This window comes from Aphidius gifuensis, linkage group LG4 (assembly GCF_014905175.1).
Source record: "Aphidius gifuensis isolate YNYX2018 linkage group LG4, ASM1490517v1, whole genome shotgun sequence".
Taxonomy (NCBI): domain Eukaryota; kingdom Metazoa; phylum Arthropoda; class Insecta; order Hymenoptera; family Braconidae; genus Aphidius; species Aphidius gifuensis.
Genome location: NC_057791.1, coordinates 14,521,603 through 14,535,148, shown reverse-complemented (window position 1 = coordinate 14,535,148; position 13,546 = coordinate 14,521,603). Strand labels below are relative to the sequence as shown.

Here is a 13,546-nt window from a genome sequence, read left to right as displayed (position 1 = left end):
TATAAACACATGTATGCAAAGCTTGTGGAAAAAGAAACCATGGAACACAATACAGTCAAAAAAAGATTGAAAATATACCTTCGGCTAAAAGAAAAAAAAAATTAACTCAATCAAGGAAAACTGACAAAATTGAAAAGTCAAAATCAGAAGAAGCTCAAGTAATTAGACAACTCAATTATCAAAAATATAAACGTGTTGGAATACTGAAAGCTGTCAAGAAAAATATTCAACAATTAAATTAATTAAAATAGTATTAAATAAAATTATAAAAAAACCAAGAGGTTAAAAATGCAATAATTGATGATGTTAAAGTGTTGTCCCAATCGTTCATTGAATTTTTATATTTTGTTTCAATCATGAAAATAATGAAGCAATTAATTATATTGAAAATTTGACAACCTTCGGTGAAAATGATTATCTTTGATTCTCTCCGATTTTCTTCGATTTTTGTAAATCGGAGTAATTCGGAGATAATAGGAAAAAAAAATTTTTTGTTTTACTCCGATTTTTCTTCGAAATTTTTATTCAACAATACGCGGAGAAAATCGGAGTAAAACGTAGAAATTCGTAGAAAATCGGAGAAATATCTGAGAAAGATGTAAAAATATCGAAGAGAAACGGAAAATTGTCCAAGAAAATCGGAGAAAAATCATTTTCACCAGGGAAATCAAAAAACAATTTCATTTAATTGAATATTTAAACAAATTTACTTATTATTTTGAGAAACAAAAACCAAAAAAAAAAAGATTTTGTTGAATAATTATTCAAAGAATATGAAATCATTAGAAATGATATTGGTATGTCATTTTATTGTTAGGATTTACGGACAAATTTGATATCAATGGATATAATTAGTTTTGAAACAAATTTCATGAATAATATTATAGCCAATTCCCGAGTTAGAATTAGTAAACTTTTGAAAATAGTTGGTCAAATATACGTATAATAGAAGAAAAAGAAAAAAAATGTTGGACAACTTATTTTACAAAAATATTAAACCAAAAGATAAGGAAAATAAAATAATGGACATCTTTGGTGATTCAAATTTAAACTTTACTGAATTAAAAATTACAAATACAAATGGTGGAAGTTTATGGAGTTTTTCACAAATAATACATTAAAATAAATATATTACACATATATAAAATATTTGGGGAAACGCTATGATTAAAAACTAAAATATATAAAACCGTTTTATTTTTTTTCTATAACAAAGTTGTCTTAACCCTGGTAGAAATATTTCTCCAACTTTCTTCCAACTTTTCTCCGCCATTTCTCCACCTCTTCACGAAAATGACCCATGGTTGGAGAAATGGCAGACAAATTTCTCCAACCTTTCTCCAACCAAAAATTTACTCCAACTTTTTTCCAACTTCTTTCCAACTTTTTTCTAACCATGGGTCATTTTCGTAAAAAGGTGGAGAAAGTTGGAAAAAAGGCGGAGAAAGTTGGAAAAATATTTCTACCAGGGAATTTAAGTAAAAATAAAACAAAAAAAATCAAATACCAATTTTATAAATAAATGCCTCATATAAAAATCATTTAATTAAAAAAATATTGTAAAGGGTAACAATCCTAATCCTTATCTTCCTTAATCCTAAAATAAATAAATTCAAGTGCAGTTCCCGAGGAGTCGCGAGTTTTCGGGGGCCAGAGGATTTTATGTGTTATAAATGGCAACGCCGCAACCCTGGTAGAAATTAGTGAGCGCCGCCCGACTTAACCTGTATAAGCATATATGCTTATACATGTAAAGTCGGGACAATAAGTCGGGCCAACGGAATTTTTCTACCAGGAATATCGCATCTAATTCAATGATAGCTGTCCGAAAATTAAAAAGAGAGAGTAGTAAAAGAAGAAAACAATATTAAGTCAAAACGCACTATAAAAAAGTTCGAGGGGAGATTCATCAAGCCAGCACGCGTCCACGATAGCTGGGGAGGAGAACTAACGCACAAAGAGGAGAGCAATTAAAATGATATGAGATTTAAAATGTAACACATATATGCTTAATGAATATAATATATGAGTTAAACAAAGTAACAAAACAATACATTGTAACGACCGGATGTTGCGAAGGCCAACAACAAAATAATAATTAGTCACAACTAAGGCGTCGACCTGTCATGATTAAAAGCTTACCATACAAAATGATTAAATTGAAATTTTTCTTTTAAAAAAAATTAAAACAAAAAGAAATCTAAAAAAATGAATAACTACAGCAAATTAGATTTTGATTCCATTAAGGAAATCTGCAAAGGCTTAACCCTTGCTGAGAGAATTGATTTTATATGTGCGAATAAAAATTTATATGAAGTTGGAAATAAATTATTGCGTGAAAGTCAAATAATTGTGAGAGACATGGATATAAATGAAGAACAGTGTAAGAAATTGATGATAGCTAATAAGGAGTGGTTAAAAAAAATTAAGTTATCAATATTATTGAATCAAGAAAAAATAATACCAACATTGCTCACGTGTAAAAACCTAACAGAGATAATCGCCGTCTCATGTGGACTGGACTCAGATCAGTTATTACAAATTGCTCATACGTTAAAGAAAGTAAGAAAATTGGATATCAGTAGTAATGACGGAATAATCAGTGAAGTATTAATGATCGTGACAACAATGCCTGCGTTAAGCAAATTATTCATGTACGGCATAAATAGCGTGGATGATAAAATACTTTTGGAGTGCGTTCACATGGAGGAGATCGATGTCGGAAAAACAAATGTTACCACATTGGGATTATTAAAATTTGTTGCTTGGGCAAGAAATCTTAAAGTTATGAAGATCGAAGACTTATCTTTATCATGGGAGGCAATGAACGGGATGGTACAACTCCTGGAGGGACAACAAAATGTGGTGACCATTGTGACAGACTCCAACTCCAAGACAAGGTTAGTCACACAGGACGACTTGCTTTACGTCACCGTGGAGAACGTTGATGAAGAGGACATATTCACATATACCAGATAAATTATTGAATATTTTTTTTATCTATACTTTTTTTTTCTTTCACATTTCTTTTTTTTATATAAAAAAAAAAAAAAATGCTACTTTTTATAATGAGAATATTAAATAATCTTTTAGAATGTAGCTTCTTTTTTTTTTGGGGACTTTTGGGAAAAAATCTAATATAATAAAAAAAAAAAAAAGACGTAAAATTTTACAACAAAAAAATAAGAAAAAAAAAAAATTTAAAACGAAATAATAATAAATTTTATCAGACTTTAATTACTATTGTTAATTTCAATTTTAAAGGGGAACAATTCAACATGAATAATATTATTCAAATACTAATAAACAAAAAAAAACATAAAAGTTTCTAAAATTAATAAAAAAAAAACAAAACAAATAAAGAACATAATAATAAAATTTTGCTTAGAAAATTGTAAGGGATTTTTAACGCGCACGTCGGAGGCAAATTAATTCCGTGTGGGCGGGTGATTTACCAACAATGAATTCAATTTTCAGTCAACCTAAAAATAATAATATCTATAATATATTTTTATTTTGTCATTTTAAGGAGCTAGACTCTTGCGACGACTTTCGTTATATTCAAATCGTAAAATAATTAAATTCATTTCTAAATAAAATATAAAATCTAATATAATAAAAAAATTTCCATTTGAATTTCGACAGATATAAAAATAAAATCGATCTAATATTTTCATAATTAATAAAAATAAATTCATGCCAGTGAAGTTAAAATATAAGTTAATCCTTGTGATAAATTTTTTTTTTCCTTTATAAATTCAACCTCCCTAACTCCTAAATAATTGACTGTGAAATTTCTCCGGGGTGTTGTTTTTCTGTGCTTCGAGTTTTTTTACCGTTTGGATATTTTGAGACTACTACCATCAACAGGCAACCATCCAAATTGACACGCTCTCAACAACATTGGTTTCGGATTATTCTAACATCAAGGTACATCTACAATCATATACATTCCATCTTAACCCATTACCCTGTAGGGAATAACGAAATAAAAGGATTTTTAGTAGTTCAAGCCCTCATCACGGAAAAAGTCATCGCAGGAAGGCTGAGTTTTTGTGAGAAGACTTGTCTCGATGGGTACTATAGGCAAACCTTTGAACTGACACGTATAAATGGTCAAGTTTAGAGGTGGTATTCGGTTAAAAGGGGTGAAAAAATATGTTAACTTATGTCATCGCAGGAAGGCTGCCATTACGCGTAAAATATTCTTTAACATCGATACAATATGAAATGAATATTGGCTGACAAGTAAATAGTCAAAAAAAAAAGTTATCATAGAAAAACTGACCAGACCCGTAAAAATTCAATCAGTATGACATAAGTTAAGTTATGTCATTGCAGGAAGTCTGCCGGTGGGTATAATTAGTTGGAAATCATGTGTAATATATGAAAATAATGATGGCTGACAATTATCTGGTCATATGTCCAAAAAATAAAATAATCGAATTTCCCGGCACTTTTCCGGGCAACAATTGGACATATGACCAGATAAAAATTAGTTTTCCCGAGGAAACCAAGTTGTCTGACCATTATCAAAACTGCAGTAGTCAAAAACACATGTATGTTTTTGTGTTCATTAGATATTAGATAATTATTTAGCATCAAAAACTAATATAATTAAATTCTAAAGCAAAATTTATAATATTATCATTACTATACATTAATATTTTTGTGACCAATAGTTTATTGCATAAAACCTAGTATTATTTTGTTTTCATTTTCGTTATAGCCGAATGTAGGAATGAAAATCGTTTAATTAAATAATAATTATAATAAATTGAAGTATTATTATTAACAACATTTATAAAAGTCCCTAAATTTTTTAATGTTTATTCAAAGATCGAATATTTTATACATAATTATTGAAAGATATTTTAATAGTAATCACTAATACCTTCACGAATAATATAATGGAAATTGAAAAAGTCCTTGTGTGTGGATTCTTTGAAATAATTATTTTTCTTACTATTCTATATAACAAAATTATTTGAGTTGAATAAAAAAAGTATCAAACACTATATCTATATATATAATTTGCATTCTCAATTTGTTACAATACAAATACAACGACAATCTCTGAAACAATTTTATATTTATATCAGTATAAAGTGAATTTTTTTTTTTTAGCATTATAAAAAATAAATCAGCAATTGAACTAGTATATTTCGTTACAAGTGCCCAGGCAGAGAGTGTGCTCACAACGGATTTGGAGGGGCAAGCACGAGCCTTGGCGAGTTAACACTTTGTTGCAAAGAATAAAAACCACATTTCAATTACGTACATTCAAAAAAACTGTATATGATCAAAAACTTTTCATCAAATTTTCAAAATTTAGTATTTGACATTAGAATCATTAATCGGATTTTTTTTTTTAAACCGGAAACAAGAAAAATAAGAGAAAATGGAAACTGGAATCATCCCGGATGAAAACGAAGAGTTAGACGTAATTTTCAAATTATATATATTATGCCAAGATCAAGTGAATAGCCGCGATAATTTCTCAAGTTTTTAGATTATGTAATTGTCGATCCTATTTTTTTTTTCTCTTATATAAAAAGAAGAACTGTAATGCCGGTTCTTCGTTGTGATTGGTTGTTTCTCGGGTCCCTAATTGAATATTCTTTCTCTCTCTTTTTTTAAATTTATGATTCTGTTTTTTCGTCCTTTTTTCACAAATTATTATCCTATGTCTATTGAACTATCTTAACGATGGTCCTGTTTTAGTTAGGGAGTCCATCGTACTTAGTACGTTAGAGTCCAGTTTCAGTAGCCGATCGTTTTAGTGGAACGACAGGGGGTGGCCTACGGTCAAAGTAGGTGGATGACGTAAGTGAACTTCAATGTACGTCGAATAAACGTATTTCAAATCGTTATGCGATGAGGTAAGTAAAAGCACGATGGGCTCCCTAACTATTTCTGATCCTTTTTTTTTTTCAAAGGTTGAAGAGGCAGATGGCAGATGATCACCGTGAAAAAAAACTACATAATGTGTTAATAAATTTGACCCTATTAGATGATTAAATTTAAAAAGAATAACATCATTAATGTAGTCGTTCTAGTAATTTCTGGCTGTAAAAATTATTATATGACGTATTTACCAGACAACGACATCAATCATTTTATTTACGACAGTATATCTTAGATCGTTCAAATGAATATATCTACTCCTTTTTTCATTATTTATTAGATTTACATTTAGGAAAATAATTTATAAATTAAATAATAAATCATAAATTAAATTATGTGAATAATAAAAAAAATTGTTTTTTTTATAGGAACAAATGCATTTCGAAAAAAATAGAAGCGACTATGTTAGTATTGGTACTGATGAAATACTCATTTTTACAAATGACCCTGAAGTTGAATATGTTGTAAATAATAATTTTGATGATTCCAAGATAAAACGTTTGCATAAAACACTAAAATTGACTTGTATGCGCGTGTTGAGTATGCGTTCACGACTCGAAAAAAGTAAGAAATAACAACACCTTAATTTTTAATGATAAAAACGAAATACTATATTATATATATCATAAATACTATAATGATGATATTTTATTAATTTTTCAGTATGCACAGATGAGCAGAATCATTTCATTGCGTCACACTATAAATCATATAGATTTAATAAGGGTAAACATTAGACAATGAATTACATGAAAAAGAAAATGATTTCAAATACCTAATTAATCTTTGCGGATCTCACTTGAAGGCTCTATATGTAGAAGCATATCCTTTTTCTCGAATAATGCCATTCATTAATACTAATTGTCCTAATCTTAATGAACTTATATTACAATTTAAAAAAATTGAAGATCAAGATTTTAAAAATGTTTTTTCTAATTTGTCTCATCTTGAAGTACTGATGATTAATTGGCAATGTATAAATTCAAATGTACCATTGACTTTGGTCAAGTCATTAGAACAAGTTGGTAGAACCTTGAAAGAGTTATGTCTTTCACGTAATGAAAATCAAAATTATCTCTGCTTACCAGATTCATTGGCTTACGTAAGTATAATTTTTTTATTTATTTTATTACAGTTAAAAATTTGATTGAATTTTTAATTAACAAATTGATTTTTTTACAGGTACTACCTCAATTAATAACTTTGAAAAAGTTAAATATAATTAATTTTGAAACAAGCCAGTCATTACTCCAGTCGATAAGTGAAATAAAAAATTTGTTACATCTAAGATTCATGTGTTCTTGGGTGAACAATCATCCAGTGTTTGATGAACAAATCAATATGTATCCAATTGGGAATTTGCAAAATCTCGAGACGTTATATATTAATTATAATTGTGGCGTTACAGATGAATTTTTAGTTAATCTTTATAATGATGCTAAAAAATTAAAACATTTAGATATTTTTGGTAAAAATATAACAGATAATGGTATGATTGCACTTAATAATTTAACAGAATTAGAATCGCTTAAATTTAATTTAAATGAATTAGAAAATAATGAGTTTATAACAGATCAATCAATACAGTGTTTAGTAAATGAAAAATTGGAATACTTGCATTTATCCAATTGCATTAAAATCACTAATAGATTAGTGCTTACTAAGTTTACTAAATTTAAATATTTTATATGTTAGGAATACAAACGTAACTTTTGAAGTTGCCGGAGAAACGTTAGAATTAACAGAACATCATAAAAAACCAATATTTGTTTATGTATATCGTTTGAAGATCGTGATAATATGTTTAAATCATCAGCTCTATCAGATGTTTTTTTTAAGTCTAATTTTAATACTTGCAAATACATCGATATAGTGATTTAGATATTTATTTTAATTTTAAAAAGTATAAGTCACTGACCCATACTGATTTATTAACATTTATGTGTGTTTATATTTATATAATCATTTCTCTGTGAAAAATAAACAAGCTACTTTTAAAAAAAATTTATCGATTTTATATTTTTATTGTAACAATGATACCAATAATCCCTACCTGAAAGTTTTTTAATAATAAAGTATTTAAATGTTTAAATGTTCTTATTCATAATAAAGAAAATAATTAATCACTATGTTGATTAATTATTATTACATTGAATATATGCAGTTTTTATGCAAAAACAACATATTTGAACTAAACGGCTGAGTTTTAATAGTAAAAACGAAAAAAAAAAAAAAAATTCAATGCCTGATAATTATACAACCGGAAAAAGTTGAGTTTAATACTTTTATTTGAAATGACAAAATTTTTTTTTTTACCACGTGGTACACCTTGTTTTATTGCTCTTAATAACATTCGGTGAATATTATTTTGTTGATATTCTTGATTCTTTACTGTTGCTTCTTCTCTCCGTGCACGTAATCTTGTATTTTTTTTTCCATATAGCTTGTTGATTTATTGCATCTTTCCATAACTCACGTAGTAATTCATCACGTGTTCTTTTTGGCTTAATCATATTAACATTATTATGTAAATGGTAAATTACTATTTAATTTTTCACCATCACGATTAACTTGATCTTTTCCTGGTGTAACATCATATGTTATTTAATATTACTTGACACCATGATCTATGTGATTGTAAATGACTATAATCTTCAGATTCAGTAGGTGACGTTTTTGGTGAATTTCCAACTTTTAAAAATCTATAAATATAAATGAAATTTATTATTCTTAATAATACAATATATAAAGGTTTAATTATTTAAATATTTTTTTTTAAACTCACATATCCATCGTTGGACTTTTTGGTCCAGTTGTTATTGTCAATTGTTGCTCTGGTGATACACTCAATGATCTTGGTCTATTTGAATCAGGTGTTGTGTCACCAGTTGTAATAATTGGACCCCGACTAACTGGACTTTGACATTCACTTTTAGCTTCTTTAACACTTGTACCAATATCAAAATCATCACGTGAACTTTTTCTTTTCATTAAATGATCAAAACTATTTTGTCAATGATCTTTAGCTCTCATAAATATTGTTCTACCAACACCAACACGTAAATATTCATTTTAAAATTCACTACGATTTTCAGCAGTATCATGTACATGTCGTGTTTGTTTTGATTTACAGTGTATACGTAATAATATCATTGAAAATTAATTTTGTTCACGTAAACTAAATTCTCGTCCAGAACCACCAGCAGCTTCAGCACCTTTATATTTTGTAACGACAATTTCTTGTTCATCCTGTGGCAGCATTTCCATTCTTCAAATTATTATATTTTGTGTTTTTTCATCGTTTTGACCGTCAATTTCTTGGACTAATTTTGTATACCAAATCATTGGACAATGCTCGCAAGAAAAAACTGAATGTTCTTTCTTCAAGCTGTGACAAGTTGCAATGAATGCTTGAGTTATTGATGAAAATAAAAAATAATAAAATGTAGAAAAAATAAAATAACTATAGCAAAATTAATACTGCATGTCAAAAAAAATTAAGTTGTTTATTAAATAAATTATTAGGGTAAAAAAATAAGATGAAATTGTATGTATTGTATCTAGATTACTTACCAATTGAATATATTCTTGTTTGATAATTCTTTGATAAAATTATTTTTTATTGGTGCCATTTTTGAAAACTCATTTAAAAAAAATTAGAAATAACACAAATAAGTGATAATAATTTATTGATTTTCAATTAATTTATAAATGCTGTAATATTTATTTAGTTTTTAAAAATTTTAATTGTGCAATTTTATTTAGTTTATTAGTAAATTAGTAACAACATATTTATTACACATGTGTAATTATATCATTTAAATATTGTTTTTAAATTTAATTGTTTATTTTTTATTAATTATATAACTTTTTTGAGCAAAAACAACATTTGCTGCTTGACTTAAGTTAATTTTCTGCATCTGATGGAATTGATTCTTCCAATATCTGAAAAGAATAAGTTATTTTAATATGTAGTTAGTTTAATTTATTTTTTATTATATTTATTATTATTCAAACTCACAAGGCATTCCTTTGGGCTAAGTTTCTGCCTTCTCGTTTACGTTTTTTTTTATTTAAAAAAGGGTTGTATATTTTTTTGTTTTCTTGTTGTGGTTTTTTTGTATTTTCATTGACAGCTGTTGATTTTTTATCATTTTCATTGATAAATGTTTGTTGCTGAAAACAAAATAATTTTACTATTAATTTTAATTATTAATATTATTCAAGTTTGAAGGTTATGATTATTTATTGTTAAATATTGTAAAATCAAATATAAAATAATTATAATCAAAAATTAACAAATAATAATGAATAATTGATTATTTAAATAAATGAAGATTAATTTATAAATAAATTATTGTATCCAACATATAATCATTTATCAATTAAATCTGATATGATCATTGATATTTTTACAAATACACTAATGTTGATGATTAGAAATCTCATACCAAAACTCATGTAAAAACAAAACTTGAATTTGATATTATATCCAACATATTGCATTTAGATATCAATTTAGTAAATGTTTGAGTATTGCTTGCGTGCATTATGACTTCGTGAATTATTATGTTATGTTTATAATGTTGTTTATTAACATTTCTTGTTGCATTAATGTCAATTTAATCAAAGATGAAAAATGCAATATTAACACACGAAAAAATTATTAATGAAATCTGTATAAAATGTTGTATAAAAACTTTCAAGTCTTAAGATATTGCATTGAATATCTGATGAATATTAATTAAAATACCATAAATATATTGTTGTTTGACATTTTGGTTTGGATAAATTCAGAATTCTTGAAATTTTAATGATTAGAGTGCATAAAATACAATACGAGAATTTTTTATTTCATTGAAAAATACAATTTTATAAATTATATAACTGATGCGCAATTTGGCTTGTTGCAGTAAAATATCGTGTATGTATATTTTTTTTCTTTTGCATGTATTATTATTCAAACGCAAAATTTATTCTTTATTGAATATTATGCAAATTTTTTTTTTTATTGCTAATATTTATTTATTTATTGTTTATTTCATTTTATTTTTTATCATTTATTATAAATGTTTGCAAACCTTGCGAACGAATTTCTTCGTATGTAATGTTACTATGTTTTCATATTTGTTATGTTTTTATTAATAAAAATGTTGTTAAAATATTGTCAAAAGTTGCTAATCGATTCATACTTTTAAAATTGTTTTGCATTGAATAAATTTCTAAAAATTCAAATTTTAATATGTAACTGAAATTTCAGAATCATTTTTACTTTTTATGATTGTAATAAATGTTGTTGTATAAAGTGACCTCTCTATAATTTCTGAAAGAATTAAATATTAATTGTAAATTAATATTTTAATTTTGTACAGAACGTAAAAATTCTTTTATGAATTATTATAAAAAAATAATAATTGCTTATGAATATTGAGCTAAAATTAACTTATAATTGTATATATTCGAAAATTTCTTTTTGGTTGTTGTAATTTTATTCGAAAAATAAAGCAAAAAAAACATTATATGAATAACTATGGTAAATTTTAAATTTTGAAATCAAAAAACTTATAATATATTGAATATTTTAATGAAAGATAGATCAATGAGTATCCATTCTAAAATTTGAAAAAAATTTTTTCCCGATATACAGTTACGTATTTTTTTTGAATAAAAAATATTGATATGGATTTCAGTAGTATTTTTTTTGTAGAAAACAATGGGCATAGTAAAAATCCGATGACTTCGATGGTTTTTTTAGATATTAATAGTTGAAAATTAATGAAATCTCTTTTTTTTGAATTACAACCTGTCATCAAAGAAATATTTCGATATTTTTAATTTTCAACTAATCCATAATATTCCTCGTAAAAATCACTATAAGAATCAATTAATAAATTAATTTTTTGTTATCTATTAATATCAATATCTGTCTTTTCTCAGTTTTAAATCACCTTGCATTGCAACTTTTAATTCATCACTTGTTAATAGACGTCCATAGCTTTTTAATTCAATTGTTTATTTCCAATTAACAATTGATTTTTGTATATCTTTAAACTCAGTTTAGACTTTCAGAATCAGCCTTTAATTTTTCATCATATGTTGTAATATCACGAACAACTTCAGATACTTTTGTTAATTGACATAAATCTTCAGTTCTTTCACGTGATATTTTTAAAAAACCAATAATATTGTCATAAAGTCAAAATAGTACATAATTAAATTGTCAACAACCATGACAGTTATATATAAAAACAAAAAAATAATATAATTAATTTATAACAATATCATTCAATTTGATCTGAGTATAATAACCTGTAAAACAAAGTCTTTTAAATTACGAAATATAATTAATTTTTAACAAAAAACTTGAGCATTTGATAATTAACTCATTGATACACAATTGTTTATAGGCATTTCTATTGACATGAGGAATAATATGTATTTTTTAATTAACAATTTTTATCGAAAAAAAAAAAAACAAAACAAAACCACAGAAATTTAAGAATAAAACAGGTAAATTCCAAGTGAAAGTTTTTCAGAGCAAAAAAAAAAAAAATAAAAACGTATAATAAAAAAAAAAAACTTGTATAGTTTTATGAGGGACTTAATTTATATTTTTTTGAAGCTTATTACTTCATAGAATTCGCTTACACAATATCTGAATATATATACTTAAAAATAGATATACAACTTTTAGTTGATGTAATATTAATTTGAAAAGACACACAAAAATTATTATTCTCAAAATAGAATACAGCAATAATTGAATAAAATGAATACGTTGATAAAAAAAATTAACGTTCGTTTGGATATAAAAATGTAAATGATTTGAATAAAGCATAACTTTTTGAAGCTTTATGAATTAAATCAGATGATTTTTATTCGACTAAGGTAATTGATGACATAATTGAGTCAATTTCATTCAATGCTTCTTCTAATGCCTTACGCATTCGAAGAAATTCATCACGCCTGTCCTTTTCTTGTTGCGACAATTCCGTCAAAGAAGACTGAAAATAAATGAATAGTGATTAAATAGTAATTATTAATTTCTGATTAGGCATAATATTTAATTAGAGATAAAAAAAAAATAATTGTAATGCTTACTTTCTTATTGTTGGTAAGTAATTTTACCAATAAATTCTGCTTGATGAACTTTTTCATATTTTCTATTATAAAATACATGATGGCTTTTGGAACAATATGTTAATATTTTTTGTAATGATTTTTAAATATGAATCAATCATGTAGCGAAATTTTTCATTAACAAAAGTTGAAATATTAAAACCATCAAAAGTCCTAATGGAAAATTAAAAAAAAATCTATACAAGTCTTCAAATTTGAAAAAATATATATGTATATATTATATAATTGTACAGATGGGTGCAGATAGGAAAAAGAAAAATTAATTTTAATGAAATTACTTGTTGAAATTAACGAACTCTGCATTTTCAGTATTCAGATAACCAAGTTGTATTTGAATTGAAATATCAAGGTACTCCTTACATTTTTTTTCACATTCTAAAACATGTAAAATTAAAATTCTCCTAGTTTCTTCTAGTAATTTTGGATATGCGGACATCTTAAAATATAAAAATTGATTAATTTTTTTGTAAGTTAGTTTATTAATTGTTAGAAAATAAAA

General features: G+C 25.7%; 1 protein-coding gene across 1 annotated transcript; it reads left to right on the top strand.

Annotated features, from left to right (window-relative positions):
• Positions 1-6,865: 6,865 nt before the first annotated feature.
• LOC122853898 lies at positions 6,866-7,623 on the top strand. The gene is made up of 3 exons (XM_044154306.1): positions 6,866-7,009; positions 7,090-7,500; positions 7,603-7,623. Exons 1-3 carry the CDS (start codon positions 6,866-6,868, stop codon positions 7,621-7,623), a joined length of 576 nt encoding a protein of 191 aa, XP_044010241.1.
• Positions 7,624-13,546: the final 5,923 nt, after the last annotated feature.

Excerpts from the sequence above, each read along its gene's own strand:
- LOC122853898 (XM_044154306.1), top strand. The coding sequence starts at position 6,866 with ATGATTAATTGGCAATGTATAAATTCAAATGTACCATTGACTTTGGTC. Across the intron at positions 7,010-7,089 it reads TACCAGATTCATTGGCTTAC|GTACTACCTCAATTAATAAC; the intron begins GTAAGTATAATT and ends ATTTTTTTACAG. Across the intron at positions 7,501-7,602 it reads ATCAATCAATACAGTGTTTA|GAATACAAACGTAACTTTTG; the intron begins GTAAATGAAAAA and ends TTTATATGTTAG.